The 20,830-nt window shown below is 37.8% G+C and overlaps 1 protein-coding gene across 1 annotated transcript in view; it reads left to right on the forward strand.

The window, feature by feature from the left end:
- Positions 1-20,830, forward strand: part of PKP1 (plakophilin 1) — an 82,548-nt gene that overhangs the window by 44,483 nt on the left and 17,235 nt on the right. Inside the window, exons 3-6 of the mRNA XM_074222346.1 lie at positions 6,648-7,042; positions 10,539-10,683; positions 14,298-14,505; positions 16,968-17,145. Coding sequence (XP_074078447.1) covers positions 6,648-7,042; positions 10,539-10,683; positions 14,298-14,505; positions 16,968-17,145 — 926 coding nt within the window. The remainder of the gene's footprint in view (positions 1-6,647; positions 7,043-10,538; positions 10,684-14,297; positions 14,506-16,967; positions 17,146-20,830) is intronic.

Raw genomic sequence — 20,830 nt, forward strand, 5'->3', positions numbered from 1 at the left:
ATTATCTCCTTTTCTCAACTATCCACCTTAGCTTTCTTACCTGAATCATTGTAAATTTCTCCATTGCTCTGTTAGCAAAGCCCATCTATTCCTTCTAGATGCCAGGGTTGGGATGGGTAATAGTGATGGGGATAATAGCAATTCAGTGGGTCTGATTCCTAGAGGCTTCACCAAAGAAACAGAGCTTGAGAGGACAATTCTCTGCCACATCCTAGTTAGACTTTGGGAATCATTATAAGGAGGACCCACTGAAATTATCTTGGATCTACTCAAATCAATCCAATCAATAGATACTTATTAATATCCAAGTCTTTAGGGATACTATGAAAAACAGTCCTTGTCTTCATGAAACTAATATTTTACTATAGAATGCAACTTGTAAATAGATAAATAAATGCAAGATAAGTTGAAGGAAGAGAGAGAGCATTGATAACTAAAGGGATCAGGAAAGGTTTCCCAGTGGAAGTGACTCCTGCCTGAGCTAAGCTTAGAGGAAGCTGGAAATTCCACGAGCCAGAGATAAGGCAGTATATTTTAGGCATGAGAGACTGCAAAGATAGAGAGATAGCAGATGGAATGCTTAGCTTGAGGAAGAGAATAAGGTTAATTTGGTTGGAGCAGAGAGGGGGAAGGGAGGAAAATATGACATAAATCTGGAAAGTCCAAGACCAGATTGTAAAAGGGCTTTAAATGCTAGGTTATGGAGGGGTGTTTGCTTTTGTTTTTGTTTTTGTTGTAAATCTAGAAGCAATAGGGAGCTACTGAAAATTTGTGAGCAGAAGCCAAACCTATACTTTAGGAAGATTATCCTGTTGGCCCTAGATTGGAAAAGAGGGGATCTTAGAATTTCATAGAGTACTTAAGAGTCCCTTATAATTTTTAAGGTCCCAGAGATGATCTTGAAGATGTGAATGGAGCAGGGGAGGAGAGAGGAGATATTGGGCAGATAGGCTCTACTAGTCTTGGCAACTGAATGGATTTAGGGGTTAGTTCTTATTAGTTTATTGGCTGCTGATTTTTTTGCTTCACTGAGAAATTCTTGACCTTAGGATCCAACTTCCAAATTGTTCATCCCATTTGGTTTATCCTAACATAATCATGAATTTGACATTCAGATCACTAGCCTTCCTCTGTGTCTCTTCTTATGTCCAAATCAACCAAGACACATTCATTAAATGCCTATTGTATACCAGGCATTCTGCCAGGCTCCAGGAATCACACACTCAACAAAAGGCAGGGGGATTACATTTTACTGTCTGAGAGGGAAAAGAATTTGGTAGACAGGACTAGTGAGAACCATGTCTTAAGGTAGAAGAAAGAAAGTGAAACCCATGGAAGAGTAAATTGTGGATTTACCAATCAGATACTTTTCATTGGATTTAGGAGACAGGATAAAAGGTAAAGGAAGGAGCCTTAATTGTAAGACTGAATGGCATTTCATGTACAGCACAATGAATGAATATTAATGGCTATGTTTTGTCTCAGTTTGATCAGGGTCCAGCACAGTTTATCTTTAGAGGCTTTGCAAATTTTCTCTGTTTGAAGGCCAGCATGAGGATGGAAGGCTGCTGATACATCCTGGGACCTCTCCACCATAAAGAAATATCCTTGAGGATGCCCATTGTCTCATATAGCTTTTTTATATTGGCTATAGATGATTATATATATATATATATACATATATATGTGTATACACACACACACACACACACACACACACACACACACACACTGGAGGATCAATTATTATTTGTAGAATTGAACAATGACAGGAGGCCTGTACTGGGGACTAGAGTACATGGGATGATGAGAGGAGACATCTTTGCTTCCAAGTACTTTACCTTCATGGTAAGAACAGAGAAACGTATGCATTTTTCCTCCTAAGATAGCACTAAGGCACAGCTTTTGCTAATAAGAAAAGGGAAAAATAAAGCATTTTTATTTTTAAATGTTTAAAAGTTAGGTGACATAGTGGATAGAGTACTGACCCTAGAGTCAGGAGGATCTGAGTTCAAATCCTTACCAGCCATTTGACCTAGGTCAAGTCACTTAACTCTAATTCCAATCCCCCCCCCCCCCAAATCAACTGGAAGCCTAAAGACCTGGTCTACTCTGGCACAGTTTGACTATGTTAGTATTGAAGTTCTTACTTTCATTATAGAAGGTCCTAGAAGAATTAGGGAAATGAGAACACAGGGCCTCAGGAACCTCTCCTCTAACCTCTCCTCCTCCAGAATACTGGGCAGAGCTGTTCCTAGCTCCTATATGTTCCTGTACATGGGTCACTGGATTATCCTAAATTTGGGGGTGAGGTGGGGAGGTCATTTTCCATTATTCAACTGGTCTGTCTTCCTTTACCTCCTACTTCATATGATTGTTGTGAAGAGAATGTTTTGTAAACCCTTTTGTAAACTTTGTAAAGTGTTACATCAGTGATTGTTATTATTAATATTAGTCCTATGTTTCCCATTAAAGACCTACACTGATGCCTTATTACTTTAATTTTCTGACCTTAGATGCCTCACCTACAAAATAAGTATGAGATTACTCAAAGAAAGGTTACCATGACAGTTGTAAAGTGCTCTGGAAACTTTAAAGCACTTATAAATGTTAGTGGTTGCCATTTTTGTTAATATGCTATTCATCTTTTTCTCTTTTTTTTTCTTTTGAAGGAAAATGAAATGATTTTGATTTGTTTCAGGATAATAAGTAGGATGTTTTCCAATCACCATCACAACCCAACATTTCTGTTTTAAATAATTTAGGGCAAGGAAAGGGAAAGAATACCTCATGTGGAGGAACTAGAAGACAATGGAGGGGGACTCTCCCTAAGAAGAGATGGGTCTAGAATTTCTTTTTTCTTTTTTTAAGGTTTTTGCAAGACAAATGGGGTTAAGTGGCTTTCCTAAGGCCACACAGCTAGGTAATTATTAAGTGACTGAGATGGGATTTGAACACAGGTACTCCTGACTCCAGGGCTGGTGCTTTATCCACTACGCCACCTAGCCACCCCTAATCTATAGTTTCATCATTTTTTATGAAATTTATGGAAAAGGCCTAGGACAAGTCACTATCCCTCCTATTCTTTTATATTTAAAATTGTTCTTTTATGTCTAAAATTCTTTGGACTTTTGAGTAGGCTTTCAACACTATTAGGTACCACTAAGGTAGCTGTGGTTAGCGTGTTCGACTTGGAATCAGTTCAAAACGACTCAAATATTTACTGTCTGTGTTAGCCTGGGTAATCTCAATTTTTCTCTGCTGTAAAGTGGGAATGATGATAGCACCAGAACTCTAGGTGGTGTGGATAGAGTGCCTACCATAGAGTTAGGAAGACTTACCTTTCAGAGTTCAAATATGGCCTTACTAGTTGGGTGACCTTGGGCATGTCAGTTAAATCTCAACTGTAAAATGAACTGGAGAAGGAAATGGCAAGTCATTTCAGTAATTTTGCCAAGAAAAATCCCAAATGGGATTTACCTTAGTTTTCTCATCTATAAAATTACCTGGAGGAAAAAATGGCTAATCACTCCTATATCTTTATCAAGGAAAACCCCAAATGGGGTCATGAAATAGTCAGACATAACTGAATAACAACAGCAAAAAATAGCATCTACCTCCCAGAGTTATAAGAATTAAATGAAATTATATATATATATATATATTATATATATACATATATATATTATATATATATATGTATATATATTATATATATATATATATATGAAGTCTTTGTGAAATCTTCAATGCTACTTCCGGAACAAGGGGATGAAATAACTGGTCTTTGTTGTGGAATAGTATTTTTAGAATGTAAAGTTCTTTCTTCATTGACCCTATAAGTATAACTCTGAGATGTGGCAATTAGAGATGTGAACTCATCCTTATTTCACTGTGTTGCTAGTGGTCTGGAAAAAGTTAAAATAATCTGAAAAAAATATTTGTTTCCAATTTAAATGCCCTGGGAATTGTGAGAAGATTAAGGTTATCCCTCTCATTATCATTTTCCAACTCCACTGCTGGGTCTTACTATGTGAGGGTCACAGTGAAGGCCAGCCTCATTTACCAACAAGAGTCTCTTGACTATGGTTTATCATGTGCCTTATCCTATTCCCCCAAGATTTTAATTTCTTCTATTAGGGACAGGAATCAGAGACTGATCCTGGGATTGCTTTAATAGAGGTACCACTAAATTAGTAGAGAGAACTGCAGGAGAGGAAATTTTATTTCACAAACCAGGTCAGAACTCTTTCTGTAAGACCTCACTTTATTTTTTTTAGGTTTTTTTTGAAGACCTCACTTTAAAGAGTTATCTTGACCAGTTATTGAACATGCAACCAGAGGGATATATGTGGCCCAGAGCAGCCCAAGTGTGGCCTAATCTAGATTAAAGTGTCATTACAGATTTTTGGTTGATGTATTAAGAAAGCTAGATAAAAAAGATAGATAGATGATAAATAGATAGACAAGCAAACAGACACAGTGATCCTATGGCTGATTTAGTGGCCTATTTCTGTTTGAGTTTGATTCCACTGAGAGATCAAGGGAATGGTTAAGAATCATTCAGGCAATGTGTAGAAAGACTCAGTTCTTCTTGATTTCAGGGACAGTTAGCTGTCTAGCCACTATACTCTACTGCCTCTTATATTTTGCCAAATCTCTGTATTTAGAAAGCTGTTCATTTCATGAAAGTTGGAGAGTATGAGGATACCATTATAGTTCTTAAATGTTGGGGGGACCATACCCAGTTTGGGTTATTGTGGATAGTAGCATTATCTGTGATAATGCTCTGGGTCTCTTAGAGTTCTTTTTTTGGTAAATTCCCCAGAATATTTTGAGGTCTCTATTTGTAGTGTGAGGATTATAATTAGTTTGTAGAAGGTAGGGAGCTATGGATGTGTAATTCTAGCCACCAGGTTATAGATTGTAAAGGTTGTTATTATTATTATTACTACTACTACATGATGGGACCTTGTGTTTATGACCATGGAGTCCAAAATCTATCAAGTCCTACCAAGTCAGAAAGACTTCTAGTCTAAACCTGACAATGACTATCCTGGCAAAGCACTAGAAGGTTGGACATGAAGAGATGTATTTTTTGGGGGGAGGGATGAGAATTGGGTATGGGGAACACTGTAATTCATGAAGATCATACCCTAATACATGGAGCTTTTCACTGACATCAATAGAAGGAAGACCCATATTGATATGGAATTCTCATATTGATGATGAGGTACCTCTATGCTGATGAGGGGGTATTCACACTTTTCCTTGAGGTATTGAAGTATTATCATCATTATTATGAGTGATCCATAATTGCCTGAGGTCCCCTAGGTTTTGGATTGGGTTAGCTTTAGCCAAAAGACTGAGAAATTCCCCATGATACCTTAACTGGGGATCAGAGATATTTTATGTGATTTCATTGTGGAAGTGTGACTAGCCAAATGCTTTGTTGTTCTAATCTCAACAACCTGGAAGAGTCTGAACTCGGAAAACAAAGTAAATTCTTCCTGTGTAAAATGAGGCTGTTGAGACCATTTTTTGAATCAGAGAAGTGCTTAATCCCTTCTTTTCCCATTGCCATCTGTTTGGGAAAGCCATTTTATCTGACTTGAGTGTGTGTCTTCCCGCTAAAATGGAGTTATCAATAATTTACACTACTAAACTCATAGAGTTGGTAGGAAAATAAAATGAGGAGTAAAGAACTTTACAAACCTTTGCAAACTTTACAAACTCTTGTAAAGCCTTAAACTTTATAGCAATATCACCTATGATAATAATTTTATTGCCAGTTCTAATGATGAGGATGCAGAAACATGGATAAGCCCCAAATCCTTTTTATTCCACCTTGTTATATATCATTGAATCATTGTGTAACAATTTTATTTTCTTAATTTTCTTTACTTCAGGATGGCAAAAAGTAAACTTCCATTCTTCAAACAGGGAAAAATAAGAGACCTGGTTCCAACCCTGAATTAGCTCTTTGACTCTGGGCAGTCCTCAGATTATTTCCCAGGTCTCAGATACCTTATTGGTAAAGTAGAAATAATAATACTTGTACTAACTGAATTAGAAGTTTGTTACAGTAAAAGTGCTTTGTAAAGTTTAAAGTTTTCAGAAAGGGGAACTATTAAGGGAAGGTGGGCTAAACATGTGATTGGTATCAAGGAAAGTTAATTTGGGATCATCTATAAGATCTTAAGATTTGGAGTATCCTTAGAGATCATCTAGTCTAACCCTTTTATTTTATATGTAAAGAAACTGAGACCCCAAAAAAGTGAAATGATACAGTGGAGAGGGCACTGGATCTGGTCCAGAGTTCATCCTGGGTTTGCCATTTATTAGCTTTGTGACTGTCCGGGTTTCAATTTCCTCCTCTGCAAAATATAATGACCTCAAAAACTCTTTTCAGCTCTGTCTATGTTCTGACATAATTCATTCTATTGTATTGCAATATTTAACACAGTCCCTGGAATATATTAGGTAATTAATACAAGTTTATTGACTGATTGACTTATTCTGACAGATAATCTCTGTAGTCCATGGGTTAGCATGCCAATGGGATATGAAGAGTAGAGTGTACTTTATAGTATGATTTTGAGCAATGAAAGTTGAACATGCTGGTTTTTCTCTCTTTCCCTGATCAGATCTACAATGGGACCCTCAAGAGAGATACAGATAATAGACGCTTTAGCTCCTACAGCCAGATGGAGAACTGGAACCGCCAGTACAACCGAGGCAACTGCAACACCATTGGCCCCGGCAGTGACATATGCTTCATGCAGAACATTAAGGCCAGTCGAAGTGAGCCAGACCTGTATTGCGACCCCCGGGGGACTCTGCGCAAGGGCTACACGGGCAACAAGAGCCACAAGACCATACAGAATCGCTATAGTTTTTATAGTACCTGCAGTGGTCAGAAGCCTGTTAAGAAATGTCCGATGCGCCCTCCTTCCTGTACGTCCAAGCAGGATCCTGTCTACATTCCACCAACATCCTGCAATAAAGATCTCTCCTTCGGCCACTCAAGGGCTAGTTCCAAGTAAGTGCTAGTGTATCAGCCATCACCTAGAGCTCTTTCAGTATACAATATTTTAACTGGGGGGGACAGTCAGAAGAGAGAAGGCATGCTGTCCTTTGGAGCTCCCAGTCTGTTGGAAGGACAAAGTTCTTGCCCTTAGAAAACTCTTAATCTGATGGGGGGAGTCAGCTGCCCTCTGGAAGATCCCAGTCTCTTGGAGGTACGTGTTCTATGCACCTCATGAATTCTCAATTTGATATAGATCTTAGGAACTCTCAGTTTGATGAAGGAAACACAGTTCCTGACCTTGGGGGAGCTTCCAGCTTGATGAAAGACAGAGAGAGAGAGAGGGGGGGGGGGGGGGAGGGAGGGAGGGAGGGAGGGAGAGAGAGAGAGAGAGAGAGAGAGAGAGAGAGAGAGAGAGAGAGAGAGAAGAGACAAGGATAGAAACAAAGACTGAAAGAGACAGAGAGATAAAGTGATAGAGACAGAAGCAGAGGAGATAGATAGATAGAGCCAGAGAGTCAGACAGAGACAGAAACAGAGAAACAGAGACAGAGAAATAGACAGAAATAGAGAGACAGAGACAGAGACAGAGATAGAAACAGAGGAGACAGACAGACAGATAAGGGCCAACAAGTGTAAAGGAAAATTGTCAAATGTTGTGAACTAGAGGAGATATTGAAGACAGATGGATTTCAAAGGATTTTTAATGTTTTACCACTGGTAGGTTAGAATATTTAGACTAATGAGATCACAGATCTACTGAAGTTTTGAAAAGAACATATTTCTGTGGAGACTATTGGGAGAAATGATTCCAACAGAGAAATGTGTCTCCTTGGGGATGATACCAAGGGTAGGGAGGTAGGCAAATACGCACAAATCCTGAGGAGGGGGAGAGTTATGGAGAAACTAGAGCCAGAAGGATTTGTTTAGGAAGAACCCTGCAGTGGAGGGATGTACCTCGTCCTAGAGATGGGATATCCCCGAGTCTTTTTGAATAGGATTTGTTTCATTCATTGTATACATATTCCCATACTTAGGACAAAGTCTCAACATAACAGGGATATAATAAATATTTGTTGATTGTTTATTTGGTCCAGATTCGACTGAGCTCATCTATTGTTCTCACAATCAGAATATTGAACAATTAGTGAACAATCAGTGAAATTGGGACTCCCAAAATCCAGAAAGTCAATTAAACAATCAGTCAATATTTACAAAAACTTACTGTTTTCCAGACATAGTAATAATCATAATAATAATAACAATAGCTAGCATTTATATGGATATATGGATATTACTTATATAAATATACATATGCTTATAAACACCTTTAAGTATTTCTATCTATATAAGAATATATAACCATGAAAATATGTCTATATATATATGTATATATATATATATATATATGGATATGGATATACATCCCTATATCCATGCATTTTCATAGATATGTGTATCTATAGATGTTGCTGCTATTGTTTTTTGCCCTCAAAGAAGACTATGATATCAGGGAGGTCAAGTCAAGACAAGCAAGTGTACTGTATTTGAGTGGAGGGGTACCATGCAAAGTCACCAGCCTCACTTTCTCCTCTAGATCTGGATGACTGGAGCTGGCCCTGGATGCGAGGCATTCAGGGTTAAGTGACTTGCCCAGGATCTCATAACTAGAAAGTGTCAAGTGTCTGCGACTGAATTTGAAATCAAGTCTTCCTGACTCCAGCACGGGTGTTCTATCCACTCTACCATCTAGCTTCTCTATCTGTAGATTGTTGTATAGATATTTACTTATATAGAGGCAACTAAGTAACCTAGAGTCCAGAAGACCTGAGTTAAAATCTGACCCTAGATACATACTAGCCTTGTGACCTGAGGCAAACTCTGCTTGCCTTAATTCACAGGAGAATGAAATGGCAAATCATTCCAGTAACTTTGCCAAGGAAATTCCATGGATTGTATTGGCATGGTATGGCCCACAGGTTCATGAAAAGTTGGACACAACCAAATGGCAACAAACATTTATTCAGGGCTTTAAAGTGTACAAAGCATTTGACACATTATTTCATTTTATTCTCACAACAACCCTGGGGGGTAGGTACTATAATTATTTTTCCATTTAATAGCGAGAAAGTTGAAGTAGACAGGTTATGTGACTTACTCTGAAATCAATTCTTCCTGGCTCTAGGACCAGTCATTCTTTAACTTTAATCCACTGCTCTCACCTTTCCATCTTGATGCTAGAGTATAACAGCAAGATTTTAGAATGACTTGGGTAGAAAATAGTCATACCTCTTCAATGTTGCCTTTTCTTTTGGTAAATACCAAATGGCAACCCCAGGTCTAGATTCATTATTCCCAATGCAAAAAATATTAAGATTCTACAGTTTCTCAGTGGACCAGGACTTAAAGGATGGTGGAATTCAGATGGTGAAAAGGGAAAAGGTACCTAATCCAATAGGAATAGAGTTCACTAAGGGAAGGTGGGAATGCAGAGGGATTATTTGGGAAGCCTGAGGATACTAATTTAGCTGGAATGGGGGTTTGGAATAGGAGAGTAATTGGGGATAAGGAAAGAAAGCTAAGTTAGAGTCAGATTGGGGAGGAAATGGAAACCAGGTTAGGAATCTAGATTTTTATTGTTTTAGGTATTGGAGAACCATTGAGGATAGTTTAGTCAGTCTATGATTTGATGAAGCAATGTGCCAGATTGACAGACCTGAGGAAAAATAATAGGCAGAAACTAATTAGGAGATATTAGTTCATACACAAGATGATAGGAGTAGAACTATCAGGTAGACTGAGAAATGGGAAAGAAGGAGGGACATTTCCAGTGAAGACTTGATGAGCCTGGTAACTGATGGATCTACCTCTACCCACTTTCTCCTGGTCACTTCATGACTAAAGATACCTATGTTCCACGTGCCTGGCTATGGTCTGGGTAATAAGGAATTTGTGATCTGTGCTAAGGAGTGAAGCTTCACGAGATCATGTTCATCTTTATGACCCCAGCCTAGCTCATACAGGAGGAGCTTAAGAAGTGCTTATTAAAATGAAGGGAAGTTAGTTTATGCATTTGGAGAGGACCAAAGTCTTAATACATGTATTATCTTACCAACTCTGAATTAATGGCATTCTTTCCTGGAAGAGGGTGGTTAAGATATGTATTCTTGGGTGGGGACATTCCAGTCAATGGATCCATTCCTGTGTAACTCTGGGCATATCACTTAACCCCGCTTTGCTCAGTTTTCTTATGTGAAAAATAAAAGAAGAAAATGGCAAAGCACTCCACTAATGTTGCTGAGAAGACTCCAAATGGAGTCTTAAAAATTCATGACTGAAATGACTAAATGACAAAAGGTAGAAACACAGGTCCAGTAGTTCTGGCTACCTCCATCTTGACTGTCTAGAATACTGATAAGATTTTGGAAGCTATGTCAGAGCTGGCCTAAAGGATTTCGAGCACCTGAGGCAGGTGCCAGCCCAGGGTAACCTCTATCTTTCTCTTGCTCAGGATCTGCAGTGAAGACATAGAGTGCAGTGGCTTGACTATCCCCAAGGCTGTGCAGTTCCTGAGCAATCAGGATGAGAAGTATCAGGCTATCGGGGCCTATTATATTCAGCATACTTGTTTCCAGGATGAATCTGCCAAGCAACAGGTAACCCACTGCATACTTTTCCCTTGAATTTGCAATAGGAAGACCTAAATGTTGGTCTGGCCCTATGTTTAAAGATGAGTGGAGGTTTTCTCTCTGCTGGTTCTTCCTCATCCTGCCCAAACCCTTGGAGTAGGTTGAAGTACTTGGTATGATCCATATATAGATCCATATATAAACTATAAGATCATCAACACTAAAATTTCTTCTCTGTTCATTTCTTTTTTCTGCCTCCTTCCTTGCCCAGGCCCCTAGTATCACTCACCAACTCCCCTTCATTCCAACTAACCTCCCTTAACTTTCCTGATTTTAGTTAATTGTCCATAAAAACCAATCAAATGAAATACCATATATAAAGGACTTTGTAAACCCTTCAAGCACTATATAAATGATAATTATTATTAGCTATTATTATGGCTTAATAATACCAAGTTTAGTGACACCTAGTGATAGGAAGGAAGTATGGAATAGTGGAAAAGAGGACTGGATATGGAACCATAAGACTTCGAAGATGGTGGTTCAAACCTCAGCTCTGCTACTTACTAATTGTGTCTTTTAGGCAAGTCATTTGATTTGCCTCTTGGCTTTCTTTTCTTTCTTTTTTTTAAAGATTTTTCAAGACAATGGGGTTAAGTGGCTTGCCCAAGGCCACACGGCTAGGTAATTATTAAGTGTCTGAGGTCGCATTTGAACCCAGGTAATCCTGACTTCAAGGCCAGTGCTCTATCCACTGCACCACTTAGCTGCCCCCAGCTTTATTTTCTTCATAGGTAAAATGAGAAGATTGAATTAGATGGTCTCTTCTGTTCCTTTGAGACTTCATGATCTGTAATACCATTGGTGACTTGTCCAAGGTCACACAGATAGGTAGTGATACAACTGTCCACCACACTCTCCATTGAACCCTCTTCTCACTCCATCATGCTACTTCAGTAAGGTGTACAGAAAATCCAGATGATTCTTATTACATTAAAAAAAAATCCCACTGATTCAAAAATCAGGGGATTCTCTTGCAAGAAATTTGAACCCAAATTCTATATTTGATTTTCTTTAAAAAGTGAAATCAAACTTTTCCTGCAGGGCTCTTTGGTAGCCTATAGAGTTAGGACCTTTGCATGGTACTGTTTATCTAAAGTGGGAAGGGGGCCATAGAAACTTCAATACCTATCTTTGCCTGACCTGGAAGATCCTTTGTGCAGATACTATGAAAAGAATAAATACTTGCTTGGCTTGTTTGAAATTAACATAATAATTGATTCTGATAGTGAATAGAGTTAAGAGAATCCAAGACATCATCAGATTCGGTCCCCTCATTTTTATGAGTGGGGAAACTGAGGCATGGGGTCATTAAATGACTTGTCCAAAGATGTATAGTCAGAGATGATATCTGAACCCATGTTCACTGATTTCAGAGTCACTGTTCTTTTTACTGTACATTTTTGCTTTTTTTTGATAGATTTCATTTTGAAAATATCTATTCATTTATGTACTCATACACATGTATATTTGTACTTAAATGTATTACATATTCATACATGTGCATTTTTATTTATTCATTTTGAACATTCATCATTGACATCCCTCTCCTCCCATATTACACTCTTCCTTGAAATGAAGGTAACTTTTAAAAAGACTAACTGAAACCAAATCAGATAGTTGATGCAAGTCTCTTACCTCTTTATGAAGAAGGAAATATTTAATTGTTTATTTTAACAGGAACAATTGGTCTGATTTCTGAACTGATTCTATTTAGACAGATGAAGAAATCACAAGATCAAAGACTGTGGAATTTAGAATTTGAGACTGGTCATTCAGCTCAACTTCACACACACACACACACACACATACACACACACATATACACACACACAGACACACATACACACACAGTTTTCAAGTGACCGCACTTAGCACTGCAATGGGAAATCATATCCAAGATCACCTAAGTGGATGGTAAGAAGCAAGAGTGGAATTTGAACCCATTCTGTATTCTTTCTACTTCATCATAATTCTACAGTTTGTTTTGAAAGGACAAATATATTTAATTAAATTTTTAAAAATTATATTATTCTACTTGGATCATTTGGTGCCTTTTATAACAGGGACCTGAGCATATTTTGGAAACTGTTTCATTTGGAAATTGATCTGAAATGATAGAGGTGTCACTAATATATTCATGCCCTTTGTTGAATATTAGTATTTTCTTGGGTCAATTAAGACAATCAAATAAGTCCTTTTAGATCCTTAAGTATTTTTTTTAGATTTTTCAAGGCAATGGGGTTAAGTGGCATGCCCAAGGCCACACGGCTAGGTAATTATTAAGTGTCTGAGGTCAGATTTGAACCCAGGTACTCCTGACTCCAAGGCCTGCACTCTATTTACTGTGCCACCTAGCCGCCCCCTTAAGTACTTTTAATTACAAACTGGCTGATGAAATAAAGGTTGATCCATTACTAATAAACATTTCTTATCTTTAATATGGGACCTGGGGAATCAGTTTCCCACATCTAGGGAAACATAAATATAAGCTATACAGAAGTTATATTGGACATTTTTTCTTTAAGTAATTCCTTGTAGTATACTCTGGAGAGAAAATGACCTTTTTGGCACAGTCCCCATAGGATTGGACCCAAATCCCTGGAAGCCCATTGTCTTGGTAGCCCTAAACCACAACTTATACTTTTTATATACGTTGTATTTATTTTTTTGTCAATAGTTCTTTTCCTATAAAAGAAAATTAATTTCTTGAGAGCAGAGAGAATCTGTTTCATTTTTATTCTTCTATCCCCATCACTTAGCTTAGTGCCTATTACTGTATTTGTTGAATGAATGAAGTAGATGGTGGAACTTTACCAAGCTGGATGGTTTTGTCATTGTCCCCATCTAAAGCAAAAATTCTCATCATTGTAGGGAAGTTGGCCTTTCAATGTGGATCTAAATTGTTGCTCTAGTAACCAGTATTCATGGCCTTTTGGTACCATCATGAATCTGGGAAATCTCTTTGACAAGTTTAATTTAATAGCCCTCTTTCTCTTGCTCCCACTCCCCACTATCTCCCGTTCATATACCCTTTCCAGTCCCTATACTCTGGCTTATACAAGCCACTTGAAAAACATAGGATAGATTCCATTTCTCTTGGTGATGGTAAGAAGCAAGAGCTCCTCATCCCTAACTTTGGGATCATTGAAAAAAGATGTGCCTAGCCAAGCTCTGTTTTCTAAAGATCATACATGGACAGCTTTGAGAGTTGTGTGGATAATTAGTTTAAAGAATTCAGTACCTAAGTGAATTCTTTGGTCTGACACAAATTTACCTTGACTCCTGACTACCAGGTGAGATGAGAGATAGTCCAAAAGGGAGGAGAGGAAGGGATGGATGTGGTGGTCTTGAGCTAGAACATAAAGAAGAGAGGAAAGATTATGTGGTTCATAGGGAATTCATAGATTCTGTTCCTTTAAACCTTAGTTTCCCCAACTGTAAAAAGGATAATAATTTTAAATAGTTAGCATTTCTATAGCATGGTTCAGCAATCTATCTATCTCCTGGGCCACCTAGCTCCCTAGGTGTGTCAAATCTAACCTTGAGACGAGTCTCTGACTCTTGCCCTGCTCCCCTAGGTGTACCAGTTGGGAGGAATTTGCAAACTGGTGGCTCTCCTCCGGAGCCCCAATCAAAATGTCCAGCAAGCTGCAGCTGGAGCCCTCCGCAACCTGGTCTTCAGAAGCTCCACTAACAAGCTTGAGACCAGGAGACAGAATGGGATTCCGGAGGCCGTGAACCTCCTAAGGAGGACTGGGAGCACTGAGATCCAGAAGCAGCTCACTGGTGAGTTCCCTTCAGTTCCCCAAACCTCTCTCTCTTTCCTCTCCCCACCTTCAATCTCATTCTACCCTCCTCAACTTCTGCCTCCCATGGGAAGCTAAGGGAAGAGAGATATGGGGGCAGAAAACTTCTTGGGCAACTAGTGATTAGTTTGTAGGGTTATAGAAAGTAAGTGACTAGTGTGGAAGAAGGCCATAGTCTCCACCTCCTCGGGGGCCCTGGGTCATTAGATTGGGAAGGACTTTGAGACAGCAAAAGAACAAAGCTAAAGGAGTTTGGGGTAGAGAAATAAAAATCATGGAATTCTAAAGCTAAAGGGGTCTTCTAGAGCATTTAGTCCAGTGTGCCTAGAGGAAGAATCTATAGCCAAGAGAGCAAAAGTAATTTATATTTGATTTATTTATTTATTTTCACATGACTACAACAATCTTTCTTATTGTAAAAGTAAACATCATCCCCCCCTCCCCCTACAAAGATATAGAAACCTCAAAAAAAAAAATGAAGTGAGAGAAAAGAAGGTGTGCTTCAGTCTGTGTTCAGATACCATCAGCTCTGTCTCTGGGATGGATTGCATTCTTTATCATAAGTCCATCAGAGAAGTTACTTCAGTATTTTTTCCAACAGTTGATATTGTTAGCTGTATTTCTTTCCATCCTATTCCAAATAATTTACAAAGTTTTCCATGAGTTGGTTCATATTTCTTTCACTTTATCCATTATCTATGTCTAAGAATCAAATATGATCAAAGATGTCAGAAACCAACGGGTATTTCAGACACTAGAAAGCAACTAATATGATGTGGCAACCAAGTCTTACATATGGGTTCCCAAAAATATCCTCCTAAGCATGATATGGGAGAAGTTAATCTGAAAAGGATTTTTTAGGGTACTGCAAGCTTGAGATGAAACAACAGTTTGTTTACAGTATCCCCTAAAGTTAGTGAGATCTTAGGATGTACCAAGAGAGGTTTTGCTTAATAGAAAGAAGGTTAGTCACACTATACCCGATCAGATGACTTGGGGTTTTGTGTTCAGTTCGGGATATCCCATTTTTAAAAGGCATCTGGAAAAGGATATGCTTGATGGTGAAGGACCTCAAAATTACAAAGCGTAAAGAGTTGTTGAAGGGACTAATGATGCTTATTGGGAAGAAAAAAAAATAAATCTTAGAGGAGTCACGAATTGAGAGACTGCAATGTGCAAAAGATATTAGAATTGTCTCCCGGAGACAAAATGAGGAGCAATGAGTAGAAATTAAAAGAAAAAGATTTAGTCTCAATATGAGTTTCATTTGTGGTTTGGATTCATGCTTGATAGGATATCCTAAGTCAAAATTAGATTTGTGTTCCTAAGATTGATCTCTAGATTGGGTTGTGGAAGCAGGGGACTTATTTCAGGTGTATGGGGCAAAAGTGGGGAGCAGGGTTAGCAGGCAGATGATGAAAAGGATGTCTGATGGAAGCAATTTAATTCAATAAATATTAGCAGAATCCTACTACATTCACAGAATTTGCTGTGGATGGTGTAACCTTCAGTTTTTTCATTTGTAAAATGAGAATATTAATATTTGCATTATTGGAGAGAAGGAGAAAGCAAAAATTGACCTCTCAGATTTGCTTAGTACTTTGCAAACCTTAAAAGTGTAAACAGACAATAAGAGCCATTATTATGTTATTAATCACATTATTTTATTTCACTATTAATATTACTCAACAACAACAGTAATAAAAGAAGTGTCTCTACCTCTGAGGCATTTAAAATCCAAATGGACACCAGCCTTATAGACAGGAAATAATTAAAGGACAATATCAGATCGGATATAATTAAGTGCCAAAACACATGGTCACAATAATCAGTCAATATATCTTTTGAGTTTATACTATGTGCTCAATCCTGCACTTATATTTATAATAATCTTTATAAAATACTTTCCTCACAACTGCTATGAAAAGAAATTGTTACACCTATTTTAAAGATGAGAGAAAGGAAGCTTTGAGAAGTTGTAACTTGCTCATGGCTTAGTTTGAATCAGACTTCCTGACTCAAAGTTTCAAACTTTATTCATTATGCAACATTACTTTCCATGTTGTTCAAGACAGAGAAGCCTAAAACAAAGACTGTATCCTCCAGGAACTAGTAATCTAGTTAGGGAAGGAAAATATACTCCTAAAGACAAATCAGAAAATAAGTTCTTTGAGAGGTAAATTGTTCACTTGGTTGGGATATGTTTAGATGAGATCTTTTCTTAAAGTTAGATTGATCAGAAAGTGGAATGGTATACTGTGTGAAGTGGTGAGTTCCCCATCACCAGACTGTTTAAAGCAAAGGTTAGATGAGCACTTCTTGGATGTTTTGAAGAGAGAGAATTATAGAAAAGGCTTCAGGGATAAGTAGGAAGACAGACTGGTAAACTCCTTGAAGCTGGCACCAAGGGATTGTGGCTAAGGGAGACTCTTCTTTCTTCAGGGTTGCTCTGGAACCTATCTTCCACTGATGAACTGAAGCAAGAACTCATTAATGAAGCCCTTCCTGTTCTGACTGATCGGGTTATCATCCCCTTCTCTGGCTGGTGTGATGGAAATAGCAACATGTCCAGGGAAACAGTGGACCCAGAAGTTTTCTTCAATGCCACCGGTTGTTTGAGGTGAGAGAAGTTGACTCTTCCCCTCTATCTGTCCTTGGCACAGCATTGAATGTGCTTTACCCCTCAGTTACAGAGGGGACCTTCTAATTCCAGATCTGTCTGGTTCCGGGACAGAGAAATCAAAGGACCATTTTATTTTTTAAGCTTATTTTTACAGATATAATTTGTTTTTATATCATTTAATGTAACAAAGTTTAAAAAAAGAAGAAGAAGAAACAACTTAACAAAACTAACCATCACATAGTCTTTGTCTAGTGGTATATACAATACCCATTAGCAAAATCTCCTAGTTTAGAGAGGGCCTACAATGTCTCATCTCTTCTTTAGGGTCAACTCGGGTCACTTCAAGTAGTGTCTGATTTCATTTCGTTTTTCAATTCCTTCCATTTACATTGTTGTTGTCATAATGTATACCTTCATGAATATACATTTGTATGTGTATATGTATACATATACATGGGGGTGTGTGTTCTGATCATTTCCCTTGGCTTCAATTTATGGAATCTCCTGACATTCTTCTGAATCTTTGTATTCATTATTTCTTACATGTATAGTATGTTCATTGTCATTGTTTCATAATGTATTAATGTTTATTTGTATTCAATATTTAGTACATTTATTACATGTTTTTCATATTTCATAGTCTTCCTTTTTACATGTTTATCTATATTTGCCATTTAGTACATATATTATGCACTCATATTCATCATTTCTTACATGTTTATATATTAGTTTTCTTGCATGCATTACACATTCGTTATTATTCAGCATTTCTTACATGTATTATAATTTATATTTAGTAATATAATATATAACATGTTCATTACATTCTGTATTCATCATTTCTTACATGTTCATCTATTAGTTTCTTACATGCATTACATTTTCATTTAGATTAATCATTTCTCATGTGTTTTACATGTTCATTTATATTAATTTTGTATGCATGTTAAATAACATATGTTACATGTTCATTTCATTCCATATTCAAAATTTCTTGCATGTTCATCCATATTAGTTTCTTATATGCATTGCCTTTTCATCTATATTCACCATTTCTTACATATATTATATGTTCATTATCTTCCATATTCATATTTTACATATTTATCTATATTAGTTTCTTAAATGTTCATTCATATTCATAATTTAGTATATATGATATTCCATAGTTATCATTTCTTACAGTGTACATATATAATGCACATGTGTTTCCATGTACAACAGTCAGTACTTGACCAAGAACTAAATGCTTACGTCTTAATGTTTTAATTCAATTCTCCTTTAATTCTTGTTTTTCTCCCCCTTTCCCCTTCTCCCCCCACCACTCCCCCCACTTCATTTATCCAAATGCACTCCCTGCACTATTTGAAGAAAATTTCCCCACACAAAGGCTTCTGCTAATGAGTCATTTTCAGCCTTAGGCCACTGTGTCATATAGATTGGCACAAAGACCACGTCTATGCCCAAGGTGTTCCAAGTTCCAAACCAGGGTGTGTCTTGGGTAGAAGGTGGTTTCAGCAAGAAGTGTTGGGTGCTGGAATCTGGGTGTGATCATTACATAACAGCAACTATTATGCCACTACATGGGGTACTCAGAGAAGGGCAAGATCCCCTTTAACAACTATACCTTTCTTCATTAGTTTTAATCTTTTTTCATTAGACTTCTTAAAGAAAAAAAATTTATGGCTACCCTTTCTTTTTCCCATAATCACTTTGCAGAAGCTTATTCTTCCACAGAATCTTTCCTCTAAAATAAATCAAAATAGTTAAAGCAAAATCGATTAATGCAGTGACTTCCTCCAATACTGTATGCAACATTCTGCACCTGTAGTTCCCCTCCTCTATACTGAGACTTCTTTGCTGAGAGAAGGGAGTTGCGTCTCATTATCTATTCTTGAGAACAGGATTATTCATTGCATTTCATATGTATTCTGATGCCTTTTAGAGATTTTTTTACATTATTATAATAATCATCATGCATATTAACCTATTGATTTTGTTACCTTCATTATAAGTTTGTACAATTCTTTTCATGTCACTCCAAATTCTTCCCATTCATTACTTCTTAAATTGCAATAAGATTCTTTCACATTCATATACTACAATTTATTCAGCCATTTTCTAATCCACAGGCATTCACTCTACTTCCAATGTATTAAATGGTTTTGGTTTTTTGAGTTTTTCTACTACAAAAGTAGCTACTATAAAAGTGGTAGCAACCCCCCCTCCCCAAAGTTCCCAAATACATGAAAATATTCATAGCCAACTATGAATATTTTTATGTATTTGGGGACTTTGTTTTTTTAACTTTTTGAATATATATATATATATATATATATATATATACACACACAATGAGTAATAAAAATCTATGGGGGGGTCAAAGGAGATGAATACTTTTAGTTATTTAGATGCTTCACTCTCATCTGATTCTTCATGACTTTATTTGGGTTTTTCTTGTCAAAGATACTGGAGTAGTTTGCTGTTTCCTTCTCCAGTACATTTTATAGATGAGGGACCTGAAGCAAGCAAGGTTAAGTGACTAGTCCAGGGTCACATTCACTGAGCCATCTAGTTTAGTAACACCACATAATCTAAGTAATTTCCACTGAGGGAACTTGCAGGTTTCTTGGGGAGTCCAGAGAGTTTGTCTCAACTTGTTGCTTCTCCTTATAGCCTCTCCAATAGACCATCTGCCCTATAGCCTGCTGAGGCACAGTGAGGCTTGGAGATGAAAAAGCCATATAATTAAGGTCTTTATGGAGCTGCTGGAGGGGGAGAAGAACAACCCCACCCACCTCAGGCAGATGGGCCCAGATTGCTTGGGAATCTGCCTAATGTAGCAGCTGGGAAAACACATTTGCTTGCTTGAAAGTATTAGGTAGGGAGATAGATCAGGTCCTTGGCCAACAGCCACTTAACTTGTGTCCTCTGGCACCACAGGGAGGTGCCTCCAACAGAAGAAACATTGAGAGGCAGGGGGCTTCTACACCTCTATTAAAGATGTAACTATTTGGTTGGGGGAGGGGGGAATGTGTTGCCAGGGGCTTGTGTGGGGTGCCAACCACAGCAGTCATAGTGGTAAGATTGTAAAATCATGGGCATGAGGAGTGAGTGGGCAGAAAGTGGGTCAGAGAGGATGGCATTAAGACAGAGTTCAAATGGGGCCACATCTCAGCCTCATTCAGGATAGGATGGCATTTAGCCATGCTGTTGTTTGTTCTTTGTTTTTCATTTCTTTCTCCTTCAACAATCTTTCCTCCTTATTCTTTACCCTGCCTTTGTTCCCTTATATCATTCTATTTCCTTTCTTCATTCCTTCTCATTCTCCACTGGTCTTCACTCACCCTCTATCCCTTCCCATTCCTCATTCAGAGAATCACTAGAGGAGTTAGGTGGCACAGCAGATAGACCACTGACCTTGGAGTCAGGAGGATAGAAGTTCAAATCCGACCTCAGACATTTGACTCTTGATAGCTGTGTGATCTTGGGCAAGTCACTTAACCTTGATTGCTTCATATCCAGGACCATCTTCAGTCGTCCTGATTCATATCTACCACTAGACCTAGATGGCTTGGGAGGAGAAAGTGAGGCTGATGACTTAGCATAGCATCCCGTCACTCAAATCTTATTCATGTGCTTGTCATGGCATCACCTCCCTAATGAATGACAAACATCAACA

Source organism: Macrotis lagotis, chromosome 2, assembly GCF_037893015.1.
Source record: "Macrotis lagotis isolate mMagLag1 chromosome 2, bilby.v1.9.chrom.fasta, whole genome shotgun sequence".
In the NCBI taxonomy this organism is placed as follows: Eukaryota; Metazoa; Chordata; class Mammalia; order Peramelemorphia; family Peramelidae; genus Macrotis; species Macrotis lagotis.